At 49.2% G+C, this 22447-nt stretch overlaps 2 protein-coding genes across 5 annotated transcripts; one reads left to right on the top strand and one right to left on the bottom strand.

The window, feature by feature from the left end:
* Window positions 1-524: 524 nt before the first annotated feature.
* On the bottom strand, window positions 525-5044 carry TUBB (tubulin beta class I). The gene is made up of 4 exons (XM_061195937.1): window positions 4808-5044; window positions 3281-3389; window positions 2898-3008; window positions 525-2611 (listed from the first exon to the last, which is right to left on the bottom strand). The coding sequence occupies exons 1-4, from the start codon at window positions 4862-4864 to the stop codon at window positions 1554-1556; spliced, it is 1335 nt and encodes a 444-aa protein (XP_061051920.1). The 5' UTR covers window positions 4865-5044; the 3' UTR covers window positions 525-1553.
* Window positions 5045-7151: 2107 nt separating this feature from the next.
* Window positions 7152-19855, top strand: MDC1 (mediator of DNA damage checkpoint 1). Of its 4 annotated transcripts, none has more exons than XM_061195934.1 (15): window positions 7152-7352; window positions 9637-9778; window positions 10335-10715; window positions 10801-10870; window positions 11166-12640; window positions 13153-13218; window positions 13384-13473; window positions 13869-14666; window positions 14776-14819; window positions 15318-17039; window positions 17121-17240; window positions 17373-17555; window positions 17782-17907; window positions 18006-18116; window positions 19088-19855. In XM_061195934.1, the coding sequence occupies exons 2-15, from the start codon at window positions 9640-9642 to the stop codon at window positions 19253-19255; spliced, it is 5493 nt and encodes a 1830-aa protein (XP_061051917.1). In that variant the 5' UTR covers window positions 7152-7352; window positions 9637-9639; the 3' UTR covers window positions 19256-19855. The 4 variants fall into 4 exon arrangements, with proteins under 4 accessions (XP_061051917.1, XP_061051916.1, XP_061051919.1 ...); XM_061195933.1 differs by having other exon boundaries at window positions 7152-7356; XM_061195936.1 differs by having other exon boundaries at window positions 7156-7356; window positions 13869-14090.
* Window positions 19856-22447: the final 2592 nt, after the last annotated feature.

The raw sequence follows: 22447 nt of genomic DNA, 5'->3' as shown, positions 1-22447 counted from the left end.
TTAAATTTCCAGGGCAGCTTTGAGACTATTACACTGTGCTCCTTGAAGCATGAGGTATTAGATGGAACATAGTTTAGAATGGGACCATGGTGTGACATCCCTCACTAGTGATTTTTTGCCTTAGGCTGAGAAAATCCACAGGATTACAGACATCAGCGTTACCCATAACAGAAAGGAACCCTGGATGCACTGTGCATTCGAGATTCTTCTGGAGCACTGTTAAAAACAGACTGCTGGGGTCCAACCCATTCTGGTTCAGTACATCTGGGCAGGATTGTTCAAGGGGATGCTGATCTTGCAACCACGTGACATTCATCTCAGTTCCCTTTTCTGTCCCTAGATCTTGCATCTGGGCTTATACCTACCCCAGTTACTAAGACAGGTACAGGTGGTGGGTACCAGGGATTAAAGTGTAAGGATATTCTTCTCATCAGTTTGTGGGAAGTAGAATATATTATATAACTGAACTTGAGCCCCATGCCTCCACCAGCGATCTTTCCCTGAATGAGCACACATCTCGCAACTTTTTTTTTCAATTCCCGTTTATTTTTGGCTCTTGGGGCAATGTCATCTTTTCAATATGAAAAAAAGCAGCAAGTTCAACACAATAGAAATCTGAAGTGTAGAATAGGACAAAACCAAGGGTAGGGAGAAAGGCAGTAGCAAAAGTAAGAGAAGAGGTGTTGCCAAAAGATGGAGGGTGTCCTGTCCCCTCTCTGGGGAATGACATTTAGGTGGTAGCACATAGCTTTCCATATAGGTACAGAAGGGCTGATGATAGTCATTTTTTTCTGTAAGAAAAGACAGGGCTGGGGAGGGGCTTTCTGGAGGCTTAGAGACTAGTCTCTCTTGCTCCTCTTGATCCCCTTTTCTGACCAGGGGAAAGGAAGGAATCCAACATTATGCAGGAGGTAAAGTGGAAGAGGGAAGGAGCCCCCCCCTTGACAGGGTGGTAGCCAGAACCTTACAAAGGAAATAGCTCAGGACAGAGCTTGGAGGGAGACTGAAAATGGAGATAATACTGTTAACACCTCCCCAGAAGCTGAGAGAGGAGCAGAGAGATACCTGGAAACTAGGACTTCAATAGCCTGGATGCCCCTCTCCAAAACCCCACCCCTTCCCGGTAGGGACTTCTACCTGCTGCTTGGTTTCCTTTCCCCTGGGCTACCACATGGCCCTAGGATGGTGGTCATCTATCCGGGTTATCAGCACATGGTTCTGAATGGGATTTGATGAGACCCAGCTTCTTGAGAGTTTATCTTGAAAACAGAGAGGGAAATGTTAACTGGACAGATGGGAGGAGTGGGCACCAGAAGGAAATACAGGGTTACCCAGAATGGCAGAAATCTAGGTTCCCCAGAGTGGAAAGAGAGAGGAGACATTCAACAAACAACAGATATTTATTGAGCGCCTATTATGTGCCAGGCACTGTTCTAGAACCCCCCCCCCCAAAAAAAAAGAGGCAGAAAACGCAAATTCTGAGGGAGAGGAGAGGGGCGGTTGAGGAAGAAGGCGGAGGGGACTGAGAAGCCTGAGGTGATGGGGACTCGGCCTTAGGCCTCCTCTTCGGCCTCCTCACCGAAATCCTCCTCCTCTTCTGCGGTGGCATCCTGGTACTGCTGGTACTCGGAGACGAGGTCATTCATGTTGCTCTCAGCCTCGGTGAACTCCATCTCGTCCATGCCCTCACCTGTGTACCAGTGGAGAAAGGCCTTCCGGCGGAACATGGCAGTGAACTGCTCTGAGATGCGCTTGAACAGCTCCTGGATGGCTGTGCTGTTTCCAATGAAGGTGACCGCCATCTTGAGGCCACGGGGTGGGATGTCGCAGACAGCCGTCTTGACATTGTTGGGGATCCATTCCACGAAGTAGCTGCTGTTCTTGTTCTGCACGTTGAGCATCTGCTCATCCACCTCCTTCATGGACATCCGCCCACGGAAGACAGCAGCCACGGTGAGGTACCGGCCATGGCGGGGGTCACAGGCAGCCATCATGTTCTTGGCATCGAAGACCTGCTGGGTGAGCTCCGGCACAGTGAGGGCCCGATACTGCTGGCTTCCACGGCTGGTTAGAGGGGCAAAGCCAGGCATGAAAAAGTGGAGACGTGGGAAGGGCACCATGTTGACTGCCAGCTTGCGGAGGTCAGCATTGAGCTGGCCAGGGAAGCGGAGACAGGTGGTGACACCACTCATGGTGGCCGAGACGAGGTGGTTCAGGTCCCCGTAGGTTGGCGTGGTCAGCTTGAGGGTGCGGAAGCAGATGTCGTAAAGGGCCTCGTTGTCAATGCAGTAGGTCTCATCAGTGTTCTCCACCAGCTGATGGACGGAGAGGGTGGCATTGTAGGGCTCAACCACAGTGTCGGACACTTTGGGTGAGGGCACCACACTGAAGGTGTTCATGATGCGGTCAGGATACTCTTCACGGATCTTGCTGATGAGCAAGGTGCCCATTCCAGAGCCGGTGCCCCCGCCCAGTGAGTGGGTCAGCTGGAAGCCCTGCAGGCAGTCACAGCTCTCAGCCTCCTTCCGAACCACATCCAGGACCGAGTCAACCAGCTCGGCCCCCTCTGTATAGTGGCCCTTGGCCCAGTTGTTGCCTGCCCCAGACTGACCTGCAATGGGGTCAGAAGGCAAGCTTGGTTAGTAAAGCGTGGAAGATACATGGCCACATTTCTACCTTTCAACTTTTGGAGTAATGCCAGTGGATGTATCTTCTCTCCCTCCCCTGTGGTACACCTGTCACCCCCCCACAATTTACTATTTAAAGCAGTCACCACCTCCATCCTCCATTAGATTTCAAAACACAGCCCTGTATAAGTTCTTCAGTACAATCATTTCCTAACTCTTGCTGCACCCAAATAACTTGAATAAGTATCTACTATTGTCTGTGTAACTCACCAAAAACAAAGTTGTCTGGTCTGAAGATCTGACCAAAAGGCCCTGAGCGAACAGAGTCCATGGTCCCAGGCTCTAGATCCACCAAGATAGCACGAGGAACATATTTGCCACCTACAGGGAATAAAGTAGCATTGTAAAAACTGACAGACATAAAGGTAAATATTTGGGGGCTGGGAGGCAGCCGGGGACCCTAACTAGTGATTCCAGGCACTGCCACCAGGTGGCAGCAGAGCCACTTTCGAGCCCCGATGGGGGAAATGAAGAAAGGCCTCCAAAGGGAGAGAATGGATTCATTCAAAGGGGATAAAGGGTTTTCCAGGGAGGCAGAGACCCCAGAAAAGTGGGAGTGATGGGACCCGTGATTCACGGCCTCCTGCCCTCACCTGTGGCTTCATTGTAGTACACGGAGATGCGGTCCAGCTGCAGGTCGCTATCCCCATGATAGGTGCCGGTGGGGTCGATGCCATGTTCATCACTGATCACCTCCCAGAACTGCCGGGGGAGAGCAACGGGTCCTCAACAGCTCAGGTTCCAGCCAATTATACGCCCTCTACCGCCATTTTAATTCCAGATACGCCTGTGGCGGGCCCTCCCCTAGGGCCTGGCATTCCTTCTGCCTGCCACACCCTTCGCCTAAACACCTGCACACGCGGGAAAACTGCAGCTTTCACTGCTTGGGATGTGAGATGCTGTGGAAGGTCCCGGCGATCGCAGGCACCGAGGTTGGTACATGGAGGCGGCCGACTTGCTCGGAGAAGCGCACCTCCCCGCCCCCCCTTCGCAGGGCACAAAGAGCTGGGGGCCGGAGAAAGGAACCACTGCCGCAGGCGCCCATCCCGCCCGGCACGTGACCGCGGCGCAGGCGCGCGCCGAGCCGCCGACAAAGGGAGGCGCCGCGCGTGGGCGGGGCCGAAGCGCGAATTCCGCGCGGTAAGGGCGGGACTTGGCTCGGGCTCGCGCGCCCCCAGCCGGCTGGCCCGGCCGCATTGTCCCAGCGCGCCAGGGCGCCCGGGTCCCGCCCTTCTGCTCTAACGTAGCAGCCGCGCTTCCTCCCCGCCCCTCCCCCGCTACACTGTAACCGCGCGCAAAGGGAAAAAAAAAAACCTCCCCCTTGGCCTCGGAATTTTATTTCTTCTTTAGCTTTTAATTTTAACCCCCTTGCTTTAAATGAGGTTTTTCTTCCTTTGTCCTACTCTTTGGCCCTACGGAGCCCTTTTAAAGAAAGCACTCCCCCTTTCCCCTCGCTCTTTCTCCATATCTGTTCACGCCCTAAAAGGGTCTCGGTTAAGGGCAAATGAAAGAAACTGAAATTAGTCCAGCACATATTAGCCTTCCATGCACGAAAAACTGGGGGACCGCCCCTTGGGGATCGCGGGTGCCCGGAGACACCTGATCTTTTGTAAAGGATATCGCGTAGTGCAGCCCACCCTGGCGCATCGTGTCCCCCACATTTGGATCTGACCTCTCTGCAGCTGCCCGCCAGCCTCGCCCCTTCCCCCTCCGGCTTAGCCCTCCGAAGCCCCGCCAAGGGGGATGCACATGGGGAAAACCTCATCTCGCTTTGTCTCGGGCCGTTTCCGCATCTCCCTCGCTCCCGGGTCCTCGGACCGTTAGCAGATGCCCTTTTTAAGTAAAATTTTACAGAAACTCGGTTTTCCCGCCCCCTAAATCTGAAGGGTGCTTTTAACAGCTTCCCCAAAATGAGCCTACCAAGAAAAATTCCACATTTTTCCAAAGCAAATCCCAGCTTTGCATAATACAAACGTGTATTATATATACATACAACTTTTAAGGGGCAAAGCCTGACTAAGAATGGAGGATGCGAATGTCCCAGAGCCATTCGTCATAATTTACCTGGATTTTTTTCTTCTCAAAAATAAATATAGTCAAAAGAGGTTAAAAATCCTTACCTTGGCACCGATCTGATTGCCACACTGACCGGCCTGGATGTGCACGATTTCCCTCATTTTTAAAATTTATTGTAATCTTTTTGCTCGCCTCACAAGTGTGTACGGGGCAAGAAAATGATATGTAATTAGTTTTTCTCTGCTGCTGGTCGCAGGCTGGAAGGATGGGACGGGGCCCGGAGGCTGGAGCAGCGAGGTCCGAACTCGGCGGCAGGAAGGTTCTGAGAGGGAGAAAGGAGAGGGGAGGGCGCGGGAGGAAAGGCGGGCAGGGCGGGGCGCGCGTGCGCTGGGGCCGGGAGGCGGGAGAACGAGCCCCGCGAGGTGGTGGGGAGACAAAGCCTCACCGAGGCTGGCCCTGATTAGTCCGTGCTGGTCATGTATCAGACGTCCATTGGTCCCTGCTCTGCAGGACGAGCGCAGTCCTCCTTGGGAGTTGTAGTCCTCTATTGTTGTCCACGCTGCAAAATGAAAGAACAAATGGGTGGGTACTGGGTATGGGGGTTTTGGTTTGGGAGTTTTTAATGAAAAATGACCTTGCGCAAGGGTTCCTTCCTCTATGCCGGACTTTTCTGGTATAAAAAGAGAGTAGTTTACGGATACAGAAATTGGGAACCCGGGGGTGCCAGGCGTTGGAAGGTGGAGTGGGGGCACGCCCTGAAAGCTCCCCGCTGCGGTAGCTCTTGAGAAGACAGGACTGCTTAGCTCAGCGAAAACTGGGGAGAAATGCGGCACCCTGATCTGCTATCTAACAGCTGGTCCTTTGGTGACCCAAGGCATGGACTTCAGTAAGCTGCTGCTCCCCCAGATACCTCAGGAAGAAGGAGGGGATTGCCCTCCTGCTATTTTCTTGGGAGTTTTCTAATGATAATGTTTAGAAACAAAATTGCAGCAAGGGCTTTTCAAGATAGAGAAGTAATTGTGTGAAGGGTATGTTCAAGAATAAGTTGAATGGTTTAGAGAAGTTGATATGCCAGAAGTGTCTGTCCATGTGGGGGGTCTGGGCCTTAGAGCAGCGTTTAACACACTGTATTGTCCAGCGGAGAACTATGGGGTGAGATACCTGATAGAATTTCAGTGTCTTCCAGCCTGCCTCTCTAGACACTTTGATGAAGTCAGTGTTTTTTTCAGTTCACTGATTTCACTGACTAGGTGGCTGATCATTGCAACCTTCCAGGAGCCTCAGGATTGAAATAAAAGGGGTAGGGAGGTGATGGGGAAAAAACTGGATGAGCTGAAGTCTGAGTGGCATGTTTCATCTCAGGGATTAATTCAACTTGAGAGATACTAAGTGTCCACCAAACCAGGAGCTAGGGATACAGAAATGATTAAGAAGTGGCTGACTGTTCTCCAGGATCTTGCAATTTCGTGAGAAGTGTATAAACAATAATCGAGTGTGATAAGCACTGTGATAAAGGACATGTGATATCAAGGTCATCATTGTTAATTCCCATTGGATTCAACACACATTTCTCAGTCATTTTATAAATAAGAGAACATCAAGTTGTGTAAGACCCGTCTACCCACTTAAAATAGAATGTTCATGTTTTAGGGCATGATCACAATGAAAGTAATTACGTATTTTGTGGTAGTGAAGAGAGTTCAGGATTTACAATTAGGGAACTGGTTTCAATTTGTCTCTACCTTACATTAGTTGTAGGCAAGTTATCGGCAGAGCTCCGATTCTTTCTATAAAACCTATTTCTGCCTATTGTAGTCAGAATGAAGTGAGATAAGAATGCAAAAGGTCTTCCTAAATTATTCATGTCAAATTATTCTTGTCTTAGTATGACATTTAATGAAATAAATGATATTTATCATCCTTGAACCCTTCAAAGACCTCGGTCAGCCTTCAAGATGGTTAACGAAACAGTTCTGTTTGCCTAGGGATCTTTACTCTTGGAGAATGACCTCAAAATGTCCATCAGGAATGTATTCTCAGAGAGGAAATGACATGACTTCAAGACGAGCTAACTCATAAGAAAATGAACTTCCATTGCAATGAGTCCTCAAGCGCCACGCCTACGGGATATTTTCCAAACTGCAGCCTTCAGCCACGACTACAACCCGCAACCCATTTTCATTTCTCATGAGTCAGCGGACAGCATGTCTGGGAGGACCGGGGAAGGACGCTCTGGCCGCACTAGATGCTTGGGGCGACGACTATGATAAGCCCCTCTATCCGTCGCTGGCGGCCAGACTCTGTGGTCGCGATTTGGAAATCTGCGCGGGAAGTGGGCGGTGCGGTGAAGCGGCAGTGGGTTGTCCTTTGGAGCTGCCCAATCGAGGTGCACTATTCTGTGCGCCTTCGGCGGCCTCTGATTACAGCCTCAGCCAACTGATCTCAGCCTCCCCGGAGAAGCCGCCCCTTTGAGCTGTAAGGGGGCGGGGCTCTGGCTGTGCCTCAGAGTTGGCGGCTTGCTCTGTCGGCGTGCAGCCGGGCTGTGAAAGACAGCGGCAGGAGCCAATCAGCGAATCGGCCCCCGCCCCGCTCAGGCACTCGCGCCATCCCGGTCGCGGCCGTTACTGGTGGCGCGCGCGGGGACTCAAAGTAGGTGAGTTCTGGGGGAGCCTCGCCCACGGTTCCCCGGGTGCCATCTTGGTTTTCCCCGGTGGGCGGGAGGGGCGTGCCTTTGGTACGACTGGGCGGAGGAGACTTGGAAATTTGCTTCTCGGATTATAATACTCATCCTTACTTGACGCCCCTCCCTGACCCTAGGTATGAAGACACAGGGAGACGTTGGGCTAGGAGGGAACCCATGGGATGGAGGGAGATCAAAGGTGGTGGCCCATGGATTGGAGCCGAGGGTCATGGGCACCAGCTGAGTTCGCCAGTCATAAGAACGGAGTTAACACTATCTCCATGGAGGTGTCCTACTTTCCCAACCTGTCAACAGTTTCCCTTTAGAGTAGCATCTTTCATACTGTTTTGAGTTTTCATCTTATTTTTTCTTTAATCAGGAGGGCAGAGTTAGTTTTACTTTTGGTTCAGGAATGTTTCCCGAATACTTAACAGCGGTACCAGGTGCGCAATAACTGTTGAATGAATATGATGGACCCTTGGGGAAAAGACACAGTTCTTCTGCCTGGTCCAGTTCTCGAGGTGGGGTGTGAGGCAGAAATGGAATGTTACAGTTACACTATGGTGAGAACTATCAGGATAAGTACAAGTCCACCAACCACCGTGAAACACTTAGGAACATGGGGAACACCAGAAAGCAGAGAAGACTCCAGGCAAGGCTTTGCTGAGGAAGTGACATTTGAACTGAATTGTAAAGGATGGGTAGGATTTGGACCAGAAAACTATGAACAAAGGGCTAAGGAGCTGGCTAAGGCCTGCAGATGACAAGGACAGCAGGAGCAGTGTGTTCAGAGACTGGGGAGAAGGTCCATGTGGCTGAATCATAGGCTTGGGTGAGGTGCGGGTGGGACATACATTTGAGGATATGAGGTTCTGATTGTGGAGGGTCTTGCTAAGGAGTTTAGATTTTATTTTATCCTATGGGCATGGAAATCCATCAAAGAATATTATACAGAGGAGAGACATTATCTGGGTGGTCCTGGACAAATTCCTTAATCCATCTGTATTGCAGTTTCTTTATCTGAGAAATAGAAAGTAATAATAAGGAATTCCCTGGCTGTCTAGTGGTTAGGACTCCATGCTTCCACTGCAGGGGCCAGGGGTTCGATCCCTGGTCAGGGAACTAAGATCCCACATGCCATGCTGCGTGTTCAAAAGGAAAACAACCAAAAACAAAAAGTAATAATAATAGTTTACAGGATTCTTGTGATAATAAGTCAGTGAATATAAAGTAATTAGAGCAGTGCTTGACACCTACCAAGCCTCTCTTTTGGCTGTTATGATTTTTTGCAGTTTAGTCTGATCACACTGAGATGATCTGATAAAGTGTAAAAGGCATGGGCTTTGCATCCAGAAGCACAATTATTTCTACCCTTTTCATTTACCTGCTATGTTATCCTGATTGAATATTTTTAGCCTTAGTGTCCTAAACGCCTGCCTCATGGCTACTATGCCTGATACATAGTTGATGTTTGGCGAAAGTTATCCCAATAGTGGATAGTGAAATCAATTTAGTGGATTGCAAATCAGCGTTTAAAAAATTGAGAAGAGAAAAAAACAGAATGACAACTATCAGTGTGTTGTATAAAGGCTTAACATTGATTCTCAAAACACTTATCTATAAATAAGCATGTGGGGTTTTTTTGTTTTTTGGTTTTTTAAAGATTTATTTATTTATTATTATTTATTTATTTTTGGCTGTGTCGGGTCTTAGTTGCAGCACGTGGGATCTTCGTTGAGGCATGTGGGATCTTTCATTGCGGTGCGGGGGCTTCTCTCTAGTTGTAGTGTGCGGGTTTTCTCTTCTCTAGTTGTGGCGCGCAGGCTCCAGGGCACGTGGGCTCTGTAGTTTGTAGCACGCAGGCTCTCTAGTTGAGGCGCCCGAGCTTAGTAGTTGTGGCACACGGGTTTAGTTGCCCCGCGACGTGTGGGATCTTATTTCCCTGATCAGGGATCGAACCTGAGTCCCCTGCATTGGGAGGCAGATTCTTTACCACTGGACCACCAGGGAAGTCCCAAGCATGTGTTTTTATATATATTTCTGTACTGGGGACTCTATAATATTTATTTCTTATTCCGTATCATGGTCAAAGATATTTCTTAAGTGCTTCAGAAGAATAACAACAGAATGATTGGCAGAAAGGGAAGCATCAGCCTCCATAGCTATCCAGGTTTACAGCAGTTAGCAGTCTCCTCTCTGAGGCTGTGTGTGTGACCCACTGAAAGAGGTGATAATAATGTGTTTTTTTCTCAGATCATGGAAGACACCCAGGTTATTAACTGGGAAGTTGAAGAAGAGGAGGAGGTTGAAGAGAGACCCAGTGAATCTTTGGGGTGTAGCTCGGAGCCCCTTGGGCGACTGCGTATCTTCAGTAGTTCCTATGGACCAGAAAAAGGTCAGGGGTTATTGGGTGCTGAAGTACTGGTATAGGCCTCTTATTTCTGTGGGGAGGTAATTGGAGGGTTGTAAGCTTAGATATGCATCTGGGAGATCTGAAAAAAGGTTTTACTGGGAATGGAGAAGAGGGGGCTGATTGATCTGATTGCTCCAGGCAAGTGCCCTGGACGCAATGGGGGTGATTTTACTTTGGTAGGAGAAGATGAAGGGATTCAGATAAAAATCCAGTGAGGTCTGGAAATGGGTGGTGGTGATGTTTTGCACAACAATGTGAATGTACTTAACGTCACTAAACTGTACACTGAAAAGTTGGCTGAATGGTAAATTTTATGTATATTTTACCACAATAGAAAATAATCCAGTGTGGATGGATGGGGTATTGATTATGAATAATGCATTGCATATATTCTTTATTAGCTAGTTATCCTGGGGCCTTTTATTTTTCTAATGCATGGGGGGACCTTGAGTGAGTAGTGAGGTACTTAACAGGAACGTTTTCCTAATAGCAGGTCAGGACTCTGGCCTTGGAAACCATCTACTTCTCTAATTCTTAGATTTCCCATTATACCTCGGGAAGAATGTGGTAGGCCGAATGCCTGATTGCTCTGTGGCCCTGCCCTATTCATCTATCTCCAAACAACATGCGGTGATTGAAATCTTGGCCTGGGACAAGGCGCCTGTCCTCCGGGATTGTGGGAGCCTCAATGGTACTCAAATCCTGAGGCCTCCTAAGGTCCTGGGCCCTGGGGTGAGTCATCGTTTGAGGGACCGGGAGTTGATTCTCTTTGCTGACTTGCCCTGCCAGTACCATCGCTTGGATGTCCCCCTGCCCTTTGTCTCCCGGGGCCCTCTAACTGTAGAGGAGACACCCAGGGTACAGGGAGGAACTCAACCCCACAGGCTTCTGTTGGCTGAGGACTCAGAGGAAGAAGTAGGTAAGTTTGTGTATTGGGAGGGCGGGTGAGGAGATGGGGATTGTGAGTTTAAAACTGTCAACTTACTCCTTTCTACAACTGACAGATTCTCTTTCTGAAAAGTGTGTGGTGAAAGGACCAAGGACTTCCTTTTTGGCAACAGTAGTTCCAGAGAGGTGAGTGCCAAAGGGCCAGACACCTGAGTCTTCAAAAGAAGGAGGAATCAGGGGCTGGAGGATCCATCTCTATGAGAACTTATTACCATGAAAGTCCGGGCTGGGGAACTACACATACTTGTTCAATCAACTGAATTTTTATTGAGCATCTCTGATGTGCCAAGTGGAAAACTAATTGCTGGAGATAGAAAAGAAAATACTACCTCATGTCTGCCCTCAAGGAGCTCCTAGTTGAGTGGGGTATCCCTTCTGGGGAAATAGATTCTATAGACTCTCTCTTCTCTTCCCTTCACAGCGATGAGGAGGGACCTTCGTCTGCCCTGGATGGCCCTGGGCCACCTTTTGCCTTCAACTTGAACAGTGACACAGATGAGGAAGAAAGTCAGCAACCAGGAGCAGGGGAGGCCTCCTCAGCTGCCAGAAGAGTCACCGCTGCAGAGACAGAACAGCCTAAACCTGTCACAACTGAAATCCAGCTTGAAAAGGATCAGTGTTCAGTGAAGGAGAAGAACAATGACACGAAAGTTGAGAGGAATGCGAGGAGTGGGGTGGTTCCAGTTGGAGTGATTCTGGAGAGGAGCCAGCCTGCTGGGGAGGACAGTGACACAGACGTGGATGATGAGAGCGGGCCTCTGAGAAGGCTCACTGGGGTCCATCTGGAAAGGGCCCAGCCTTGTGGCTTCATAGACAGTGATACTGATGTGGAAGAAGAGGGGATCCCTGCGACCCCAGCAGTAGTTCCTGTGAGGAAGAGGCACATCTTCCATGAAGTTGGTACAGAGAGTCCTCGGGCACCTGGCGTGGCACATCGGCAGGAGAGCCCGGCTGGTAGTGATACAGATATAGAGGAGAGGGAGGCCCCCCTGACCGTCCCTCTGGACAGAAGCCGAGCCTCCGTCGTGATCGATAGCAATACAGATGACAAGGAAGAAGTCTCAGCAGCGCTCACGCTGGCACATCTAAGAGAGAGCCGGGCCGTTGCGTGGAACAGAGATCCAGATGCAGAAGAGGATAGGGCCCAACCGGTGGCCCTTCTGGAGCAAAGCCAAGCCTCTGCTGGGAGAGACAGTGACACAGACGTGAAGGAAAAGGGGCTCCCAGTGGAGAAGACAGGAACTGTTCCCAGGGGTCACACGGGCAAGCCATATTCAGAAAAGAGTCAACTTCCTCTCAGGGACAGTGATACAGAGGTGATGGAAGAGAAGAGCTCACCGGGGTTCCACCTGCAGAGAAGCCAAGCCTCTGCCACAGTGCATGTCAACACACAAGTGGTGGAGGAAGTCCCACCAGGGCCAGCTGTTATACTTCTGGAGAAGCATCAAGTACCTGTAGCATGGACACATCAAACAGATGTGGAAGCTGAAGGAGGCCCAGCAAAGCTGCCTGTGGTGTATCTAGAAGAAGCCCAGCCTCCTCTAGCTGGGGACTGTGGCCCAGATGCGGAGGAGAACACATCCTTAGCAGCCTCAGCAGTGGCAGATGTAAGAAAGAGCCAGCTTCATGCAGAAGAAGATACTGGGACAGAGTGGGCTGCAGCCGTTCTTGAACAGGGCAGAGCTTTTATGGCTGGGGCCCAGGGTGGGTCACCCGCGGCCCAAGTGGAGCAGGACCTTCTCCCTGTCTCAAGGAATAACATAGCACATCTGGTGGTGGACACAGGCACTCCAGGGGAACCCACCCAGCCACAGAGAGAGGGGGCCCAGACCCCCACAGAAAGGGAGAGAGAACCACATGTGGATAGGACCATGGACTCTGGAGACAACCACGATGGTTAGTGCTGGCCTTCCTTCTTCCCTTAACCCCTGCAATAAAAAATGCTTCTAGGGTATCTTAGTTCATTTGAGCTGCTATAACAAAATACCATAGACTGGGTAGCTTATAAACAACAGAAGTTTATTTTTCACAGTTCTAAAGCCTGGGAGGTCCAAGATACCAGCAGATTCAGTGTCTGGTGAGGCCCCGCTTCCTTCTTCATAGGCAGCCATCTTCTCACTATGTCCTCACATGGCAAAAGGGCCCAAGGAAGCTCTCTGGAGTCTCTTTTATAAGGGCACTGATCCCATTCACACGGGCTCCAACCTCATGACCTAATCACCTCCCAGAAGCCCCACCTCCTAATACCCTCACATTGGAAATTAGGTTTCAATGTAAGAATTTTGGGGGAGACACAGAGATTCAGTCTATTGCATGGGGTTGGGGCTGAGGAGAGAATAGTAGAGAAAAAGGAAGGAGTTAAGGGTCAGCTGTGATTTTTAAATTATCCTATATTCCTCCCCCACCAGATTCTGAAGATCTGGACCTACAAGCTACCCAGTGCTTTGTGGAGAGAGAGAATCAGAGCCTGGAAGGTGAGGACATCTGTGTCATGTGGATACTGGTACAAACAGGAGCTTGGAGATCAGACTGGTAGTCCTTGAAGGGTGTGAAAGCTGGGACGGGCAGGGTGGGAAACTAAGAATGGGACCCCGGAGTTCTGTGGAGCAGTGCTCAGGCCATGCTTTCTTGTGCAACAGTCCCCAGCATGGAGGATGAACCCACCCAGGCCTTCCTGTTTACTCTGCCCCAAGAGCCTGGCCCTTCCCGTTGCAGCTTCCAGGCCACAGGTATAAGAAACTCTCCCCTCCTTGTGTCCCTAACTTGGCATCCTTATTTTCCCCCTCTACACGTTTCTTTTATATTCCTTGACATTTTGCTGATGTTCCTCCATCTCATCAGAAAAAAATGCCATATTAAGTCAGACCCATAGAGCAACTGGTCTAGCATAAGTTTTTAAGAGGCTACTGAGAGAGCTTTTATATGAAGGTTTGGGCTTACTTTTTGAGACAAATGTTAAATGTTATGACTATCTTCCTTATTCCCAGCTTTCCTTTAATAACCCATTTAAATTTATTATGCATGAATTTGTCTTCATCTTTTCTCAAGCTATTACCTTTTCAACCTACATTCCTCTCTCTCTCTCTCTCTCTCTCTCTCTCACTCTCACTCACTCTGCTTTCAGGTTCCCTGGATGAGCCATGGGAGGTCTTGGCTACACAGCCATTCTGTCCGAGAGAGTCTGAAGCCTCTGAGACCCAGCCCATTGCCACCCACATTGAAGCCCATGGACCTTGCCCCTCTCCACCTACGGCAGCACCACAAGAGCAACATCCAGAGAGTCCAGTTCATGCAGAGCCACTGGGGATTCAAGGCAGAGGGGTGCAGACTGTGGAGGAAGACATGGGTACACCAAGAGAAACAGCAGAGAGGGTGACCCCTGAGAGAGGGCCATTGGAGAAGGAAACTGAGAAACTGCCCTCGGAAGGAGAGAGGGAAGGTGTGATGGGAGAGGAAGAATCAACCAGGGGGATACAGGACAGAGAACAAAAACAGGTGTTAGCTAGAGATACTCAGAAACAAGAGTCTGACAAAAAAGTAAAAAGTGCAAGTACTGAAAGGGATATGGAGAGTTTGAAGGTAGAAATTGAGACACCCAAGGAAATACAAGAGAAAGAGAGAGAAAAGCAGACTCTTACAAGAGAAATATTTGACAGAGAAGCAGAGAAACCAGTAGCAGAGAGAGAGTGTGAGGCAGGTGGGTTAGAAGGGAAGGTACCCAAAGTGATGCTGGACAGAGGCCCACAGACAGGGGAGACAGAGGCGGGGGGCCAGGACCAGAAAGGCCAGGCCTCAGGTTCGACACCAGAGCCTGGAGCGGGGGCGGGAGACCTTCAGGGACTTGCTTCAGATCCCATAGCTTCTGGGAGCCAGTCAGGTGGAGGAAGGGGTGCCCCAGTGAGCCCCAGGAGGCAGCAGAGAGGTAAGTGAAGGTAGAGGGTAGCCTAAGGTGGTACACAGCCCTCATGATAATCAACCCCTAAGTGACTGACTGCTTAGACCTCAGCTACTTGTCTTTCCCTTCTGTCTAGGCTACTTGAATTGTAAGATGCCACCTGCTGAGAAGGCTTCCAGGGTGAGAGCTGCTTTCTGTACCCACGTCCCCACTCCACAGGTTATCTCTGCGTCTCCTCCACTGCCCCTTCCCCTGACCTTGCTTTCATCTACTCCTTTCCCCATGTTTTTAACTTTTCTTCCATTTTCACTGCTCCTTAGTTGGCTTCTTAGTTGGCTCCTTAGTTGGCTTCTATCCGTTTACTTTGACACCTGTTGTTTTCCGTATCTGTTCCCCAAGTTCTGTCTCCCTCTCCCTGACTCAGAAAGCTCCTTTTTTCAAGTCCCTTCCCTCTTTCTCGTAACCGTCCTCTTTATTAGCATCATCCATATATGGAGAATACTATACTGGCATTTTGGGGAGAGGTCTTTGGGAAAGAGGAAATTCCCAGTCTAATGGAACATACAGAAAGAGAAATGCCATGAGTACACTCTATAAACAAGGATCAAGAACAGTATCCAAGTCCTGTCTCTCTTCTCTCTGTCTCCTCCTCCCTCACTGGCTTCCATTTCTCCCCAGGGTGATCAGGAATCCCCAGCTGCTTGTCGGCCTCCGGCAGTGCAGGAAGCTTCCACGCCACTCCAGAACCCCCTCATCTCTCAGAGCCCCAAACATCCTGCCCCTCAGTCCCTCCTTTCGCCCTCTCCACCTCCTTCAGAACCGCCCATTCCCAGGACCAGACAAAATGAGAGTCAGGAAGCTCTGGAGACTCCCTTTTCCTCAGAGCTGGAAGCTCTCCACCCAAAACCCAAAGTCAAGCCCCAAGGGTCCTCTCCAGTTTCTTCTGTACCCCTTGAGCCCCACCCTACCACCTCCACAGACCAGCCTGTCACCCCCAAGCCCACATCTCGGGCCACTCGGGGCAGGACACTTAGGTCCTCTGTCAAAACCCCTGAACGAAATGTCCCCACAGCCCCTGAGCTCCAGCATTCTGCCCACACAGACCAGCCTGTCACCCCCAAACCCACATCTCGGGCCACTCGGGGCAGGGCACTCAGGTCCTCTGTCAAAACCCCTGAACGAAATGTCCCCACAGCCCCTGAGCTCCAGCATTCTGCCCACACAGACCAGCCTGTCACCCCCAAACCCACATCTCGGGCCACTCGGGGCAGGGCACTCAGGTCCTCTGTCAAAACCCCTGAACGAAATGTCCCCACAGCCCCTGAGCTCCAGCATTCTGCCCACACAGACCAGCCTGTCACCCCCAAACCCACATCTCGGGCCACTCGGGGCAGGACACAGAGGGCTTCTGTCAAGACTCCCGAACCAGTTATCTCCACAGCCCCTGAGCCCCAGCCTTCCACTTCCACAGACCAGCCTGTCACCCCCAAACCCACATCTCGGGCCACTCGGGGCAGGACACTTAGGTCCTCTGTCAAAACCCCTGAACGAAATGTCTCCACAGCCCCTGAGCTGCAGCCTTCTGCCCACACAGACCAGCCTGTCACCCCCAAACCCACATCTCAGGCCCCTCGGGGCAGGACACTTAGGTCTTCTGCTAAGACCCCTGAACCAGTTGTCCCCATAACTCCTGAGCCCCAGCCTTCCACCTCTAAAGACCAGTCTCTCACCCCTGAGCCCACATCTCAGGCCACTCGGGGCAGGACACATAGGTCCTCTGTCAAGACATCCCAGCCAACTGAACCCACAGCTCCTGACCTTGAACCTTCGTCCCCCACAGACCAGCCTGTCACCCCCAAAGTCATAGCTCAGGGTGGTCAGAGCAGGACACTAAGGTCTTCTACAGTAAGTGCTGTGCCAGTTCCTAACACCCCTGAATTCCACTCTCCAGTCCCCACAGAACAGCCTATTCCCCCTGAGCCCATCCCTGAAGCCAATTGCAGCAGGAGGCCAAGGGCCACTAGGAAACATGGGTCTCTCACAGCTCACGTTCATGAACCCTACTCTGCGCCCTCCGAACCTAACTCCCGGTCCTCAAGGAAGCAGAGACGAGGGGCGGTGAGAGCAGCCGAGTCCCTTAGCACCATTCCTGAGCCTGCCTTTGCCCAGCTTCCCGAGGCACCCACTCATGCTCCCCAGATCCCAAAGGGGGAGGCAGCAGATAGATCTGGCTTCACCCCAGAGCCCCAGCCTGAGGCCTCTCAAAATCACAAGAGGCCTTTAGCTACTGTGGACTCACCTCCACTTCAAAAACGGCTCCAAAGAGGAGAAGTTCCCCAGAAGACAGCATTCCTTAAGGAAGAAGAAGAAAATCCTGCAGCGAAGCTGAGGAAGGAAGAGGTGAGGAGGGGGCTGGAGTCACCTAGTTTGGAAAGAGCTTGAGGGCTTGGAAACTCCCACCAAGTTCTCTCTCAATCCCAGGATGTAGTGATTCAAGGATCAGGCAAGAGAAAGAGAGAGCAGACAGAGGAGGAGCCCCGGGAAATACCGAGCCGCAGCCTGCGACGGACCAAACCTATCCAAGAGTCCACGGCCCCCAAAGTAGGAGAGAAGGGCCCTGGGGCTTTGTGGGAGGTGGAGATGTGGTAGGACGGGAGGAGACCCAGGGGATTTGGGAGACGGGTGCCGATGGCGCTGGTTGCCGTGACCAGCTCAGGCTAACCCCCTTCACAGGTGCTCTTCACAGGCGTGGTAGATGCTCATGGAGAGCGGGCAGTGCTGGCCCTGGGGGGCAGTCTGGCCAGCTCAGTGGCTGAGGCTTCCCACCTGGTGACGGATCGGATCCGCCGAACAGTCAAGTTCCTGTGTGCCCTGGGGCGGGGCATCCCCATCCTCTCCCTGGACTGGCTGCACCAGGTGGGAGGCCAGGAGATGATGACAGACCCGTAGAGATAGTGACGGGAGAAGGCTGCTCACATGGGGCTCTAGAAAGCGGTGGGAGGAATGTGGGTACAGGAAGACGAGGTTAGTGAAGCAGAAGGCTTAATTCTCAAAACACCTCGTGAGCTCCCTGTAAACACTAGACAGAAGAGCTGGGTGAAGGGCTGGGCTGAGCTTTGATACTGACTGTTACCGTCCTTAGTCCCACAAGGCAGGTTGCTTCTTGCCCCCGGCTGAATATGTGGTGACTGATCCTGAGCAGGAGAAGAACTTTGGCTTCAGCCTTCGGGAGGCCCTGAGCCGGGCTCGGGAGCGAAGGCTGCTGGAGGTGAGAGGCCGTCTTCTGCCCCACACTTCAGCTGTTTCCCAGTGGTCCACGGCCTCTCAGTGCATCATCTACTATCTCCACCATTCTCTTCCTCCTAGGGCTATGAGATTCACGTGACCCCAGGAGTCCAGCCACCACCACCTCAGATGGGAGAGATCATCAGCTGCTGTGGAGGCACCGTCCTACCCAGCATGCCCCGGTCCTATAAGGTAGGGGTGGTGTGTTCAGGATCTGGTGAGGTGGCAGTTAGAGAGGTGGCTGGAATGGGAACAGGTTAGAGGAAAAATGGAGGTACAGATGGGAACACGGAGTAGTGAGAGGCTGGGGGAAGACCTCTGGTATAGAGAGGGATAGAGAAGGAAGAGGTCTGCTGATACCAAATGGACTTATTTTTATTTTTGTATTTACAATTTTTTGAAATATACACAAAGGGAGAGGGAATAATGCAGCGAACAACCATATACCAATCACTCAGATTCAACAGGTTAATTTAGATTTTGCTGCATTTGCTCTATCCCTTTTTTTTTTCCTTTTTCTTTCATTTTCTTTGCTGAAATTTTTAAGGGAAACTGCAAAGGTCATTATTATTTTTTCCTACATACTTAAAATATACATCTCTAAGAAATATGTACATTTCTTACATAATCACATGCCGTTATTGGTCAATAACAAAATTAACAATTGTTTCCTGGTCACTTTGTCTTACTCCATTAATCAAATTTCTCAAGTCATCTGAAAATGTCTTTTTACAGTTCAAATCAGGACTCAAACAAGGTCCATGTATCCCCACAATTGCGCTGTATCTCTTAATTTGCTTTTACTCTAGGGCATACCCCCCAACCCACCTAGCCTTTTTCCTGCCATTGACTTCCTCCAGAAACTAGGTCACTTGTCCTTTAGAATGTTCCACAGTCTGGATTTTTCTGTTTGCTCCCTTGTTGTGTCATTTATCTTGTTTTTCTATCTTTTATATTTCCTGTAAATCGTAGTTAACTTTAAAAGGTTGAACAAATTCAGGTTCAACTTTTGTGGCAAGAGTTCTTCATACACAGTGTGTGTCATATGGCTTCCCATCAGGAGGTACTGTTTTTGTGCTGCTAAGACTGATTAGTGGGTCCCGAACCTATTTCTAGGATTCTTTTTCACCCCTGACTTTCTGTTTTCTCTGTCTTTCTTCCAGCCTCAGAGAGTTGTGATCACATGTTCCCAGGACTTCCCTCGATGTGCCATTCCATTTCGGGTTGGGCTGCCCATCCTCTCACCTGAGTTCCTGCTCACAGGAGTACTAAAGCAGGAAGCCAAGCCAGAGGCCTTTGTCCTCTCCACTTTGGAAATGTCATCCACCTGAAAACCCCACCCCAGTATGCTTTTCCTCCCAGACCAATATATAAAGTGTTAGAAATATTTGGAAGAAAGAACTTAGGGCTTTAGAAAGGATTGGGGTGTACTGATCTGATTTGTCTTGGAACATGGGTGGGGCCGAAAAGTCTTGTTGGTAAACAAAGACAGGGAGATTGGGAGCCACAGATTTTCTTAAATGGCCATTTAAAGTTGGCCAATCCCATGCTCAGATATCTTAAGTTGCTGCTCATATTTAGCTGGACTGATGTGCTTATTGCTCTATGGCACGCACAGTGTCCTGCCTCCTGTTTGGAAACCATTTGTTTCTTTTCTTCTTTTCTTACTGGGATGCTTACTCATCCTGCAAAAGATAGTGGAAACAATTTTAGTGTCCTGAACTTGAAAGAATGCTTGGAGTGAGTAAATTTGAGGGTGGAGTTATGGAATGCTACTAAAATATTTTCCTCTCTCCTTGCCCTATCTTGTTAGAAGCATCCTTTAGCTTTGACGTTGAGCAAATCTCTGCCCTTTTTTTTTTTTTCTGGCCTGCTTTTCCAGTATTTATAAAGTTAGCTTAGGCTTAACCTCTGTGATAAATAAATATTCACTATGTGCCTTATGGTGTAGTACAGTTTTATTTTGTAAATTTTAGAAGTTGGTTGATTACAAGGATGTAGAGAAATTGGAACCCATCTACATTGCTCATGGGAATGTAAAATGATTCATCCACTGTGATAAGCAGTTTGACAGTTTCTCAAAAAGTTAATTATAGAATTACCATATGACCCAGCAATTCTACTCATAGGTATATACCCAAAAGAATTAAAACAGATGTTCAAACAAATACTTGTATACAAATGTTCATATCAACACTTTCACAAGAGCTGAAAGATGAAAACACCACAAATGTTCATCAGCAGATGAATGGATAAACAAATTGTGGCATATCCATACAATGGAATATTATTCAGCCATAAAAGGGGATGAGGTACTAATTGTGCTACAGTGTTTTGAGGATGAATCTCAAAAGCATTGTGCTAAGTAAAAGAAGCCAGACACAAAAGGTCACATTGTATGACTCCACCTGTAGGAAATACACAGAATAGGTAAATCCATAGAGACAGTAGATGGTGGTTGCCAGGGCTGGCAGAGAGAGAAAATGGGGAATGACCGCTTAATGGGTACAGGGTTTTATTTTGGGGTGAAGAGAAAATGCTTTGGAACTAGAGAGAGGTGGTGGTTGCACACATTATGAATGTACTAAATGCCACTGGACTGTTCTCTTTAAAGTGGCTAATTTCATGTTATGTGAATTTCACTTCAATTTAAAAAAATACTGATTAGTTTTGGGCAGTTTTCTGCAGGTAAGTTATACTTAAGTTTGGAAAACTTTGGTGTAGTAGAAACAGCATGAGCTTTGCCAAACACTGTGCTGGCTTTTAAACATACCTAATCTCACAATATGTATTAAGCATAGCCATAGTGGGTGTGGCACACAGTAGGACCCAGATAAATATTAGTCCCCTTGCACTGCTCAAAGCCTTGTACTGTGTGAAGCTGCCTGTGTCCTTGAGGTCCACTGGATTCCTTACAGCACCTGCTGTCTCTATAGCCCCACTTAGCACTCATGTGCACACCCACTTCATGACTGGTACAATTTAAGTGCCCCAATTTAAATTTCTAGAGAAGAGAGATCTTTTCTTACACTTCCAATGAATCCTACAGCTCATAGAACATTGTGTAATAAATGTCTCTGTCAGTCAGGATCCTAAGAGGAAACTATGGCACAGTCAAATTAGGATAATTTGGAGAGAGTTCAATGAAGTGAAAATTAGAAGTAGGCAGAGTGTAGAGAAATCACAAAGAATATTGCCAGTACCCACAGCTCTGTTGTGGCCACCTGTAAACCCAAAAGGTTGAGAGGAGGGAACAGTTACATAGAAAGGCTTCCCTCAAATGCTGTGATTTTCTTTGATGTAGTCCATTCGGGACAACTTCCTGAGGCAGAAAGCAGGATGGAGAGTGAATCAGGAGGGAAAACATAATGATGTCTGGTACAGTATAAAATAGCATTGATTCAGAGGAGAATGGGAATACTAAGCCTCCAGGAGGGAGAAGGAATGTAGAGCCTGTAGGATGCTGTTTGGCAATTCTGTCATCCCTGAGCCCACAGGACTGGCAGCTCCTTAATTCTTATCTTGGGAAATTTTCTTGATCTCTTTAGGCCTATGTTTCTTCTATCTATTAGCTGAGGGAATTAGCTTCATGATCTCTAAGTTCCTTACTATGGTCATAGCTACTGTGACCAGGTCCTTAGCTACATGATCTTTAACTCTAATGGAGAAAAACCTTACTTTACTTTGATTTTTAGATGTGAATGTTAGTCTGTAGGTATTACAAACAGGTCTGTAGGAAAAATTTTGGACAAAAGATCTTAGTGCTTTCTGACTAGTAAGTGGAGTCAAACTAATGAGGTTGTATAGGTAGTTAATTATCACAAGCTTGGATGAAATTAACATACTACAAAGTTTACAACTGTAATAAAGTTTTCTATCACAAATATTTTAACATATTGTTACTCTCATGGTTACAAAGTAACAGCCTTTGGCATTAATAGAACAAATCTTTCAGTGTTACAGACAAGTTCTCTCCCCTTAGCAAGTGGAGAGGCAACAACTCAACTTTATAATAAATTACAGACTAAGCGTTAATTTGTGGTAAAATAGTCACTCTTTTTCATCTAACAAGCTGTAATGGATGATTCAGAGCTTTGGGTTCTCAGCCTGGGTCAACAGTCTTCCGTTCTCTCACCGTTCATTATTAAAGTGTTAACTGAGGCTTTGTAACCTCTGACTCTGGCTGTTTCCTAGTCAAAGCTGTTAAACGAAAGTGGGATCATAATGCTGTTTCTGCAAGAACCCTGCAAGAGAGGAACTGTCTTCATTTTAGATGCGAAAACTAGCCCAGCTGCGATTCAAACCACGTGACTGAACAGCCGCTGCCCTTCTCACCTCTCACTTGGGATTCTAACATTTCCTTCTGTGACGCGGAGATCGCAGACCGGGGAAAGGCACTCAGGGATCGGCCCTGCAGCTCGGTGTGAGAGAGCCGCGCGCGCCGGCCGGAAGCCTGGGCGTCGGCGCGCGGGAGCCCCGCCCTCCTGGGCAGGGTCCCAGGCGGGAGGCGGGGTCGGGGCGGA

Source organism: Eubalaena glacialis, chromosome 7 (genome assembly GCF_028564815.1).
Source record: "Eubalaena glacialis isolate mEubGla1 chromosome 7, mEubGla1.1.hap2.+ XY, whole genome shotgun sequence".
Lineage (NCBI taxonomy): Eukaryota > Metazoa > Chordata > Mammalia > Artiodactyla > Balaenidae > Eubalaena > Eubalaena glacialis.
Note: the sequence above shows the minus strand (reverse complement) of the source record. Positions and strands in the feature narration are given on the sequence as shown.

Excerpts from the sequence above, each read along its gene's own strand:
- TUBB (XM_061195937.1), bottom strand. The coding sequence starts at position 4,864 with ATGAGGGAAATCGTGCACATCCAGGCCGGTCAGTGTGGCAATCAGATC. Across the intron at positions 3,390-4,807 it reads GCAATCAGATCGGTGCCAAG|TTCTGGGAGGTGATCAGTGA; the intron begins GTAAGGATTTTT and ends CTCCCCCGGCAG. Across the intron at positions 3,009-3,280 it reads GTACTACAATGAAGCCACAG|GTGGCAAATATGTTCCTCGT; the intron begins GTGAGGGCAGGA and ends TATTCCCTGTAG.
- MDC1 (XM_061195934.1), top strand. The coding sequence starts at position 9,640 with ATGGAAGACACCCAGGTTATTAACTGGGAAGTTGAAGAAGAGGAGGAG. Across the intron at positions 10,716-10,800 it reads GGACTCAGAGGAAGAAGTAG|ATTCTCTTTCTGAAAAGTGT; the intron begins GTAAGTTTGTGT and ends TACAACTGACAG. Across the intron at positions 17,040-17,120 it reads CGAAGCTGAGGAAGGAAGAG|GATGTAGTGATTCAAGGATC; the intron begins GTGAGGAGGGGG and ends TCTCAATCCCAG.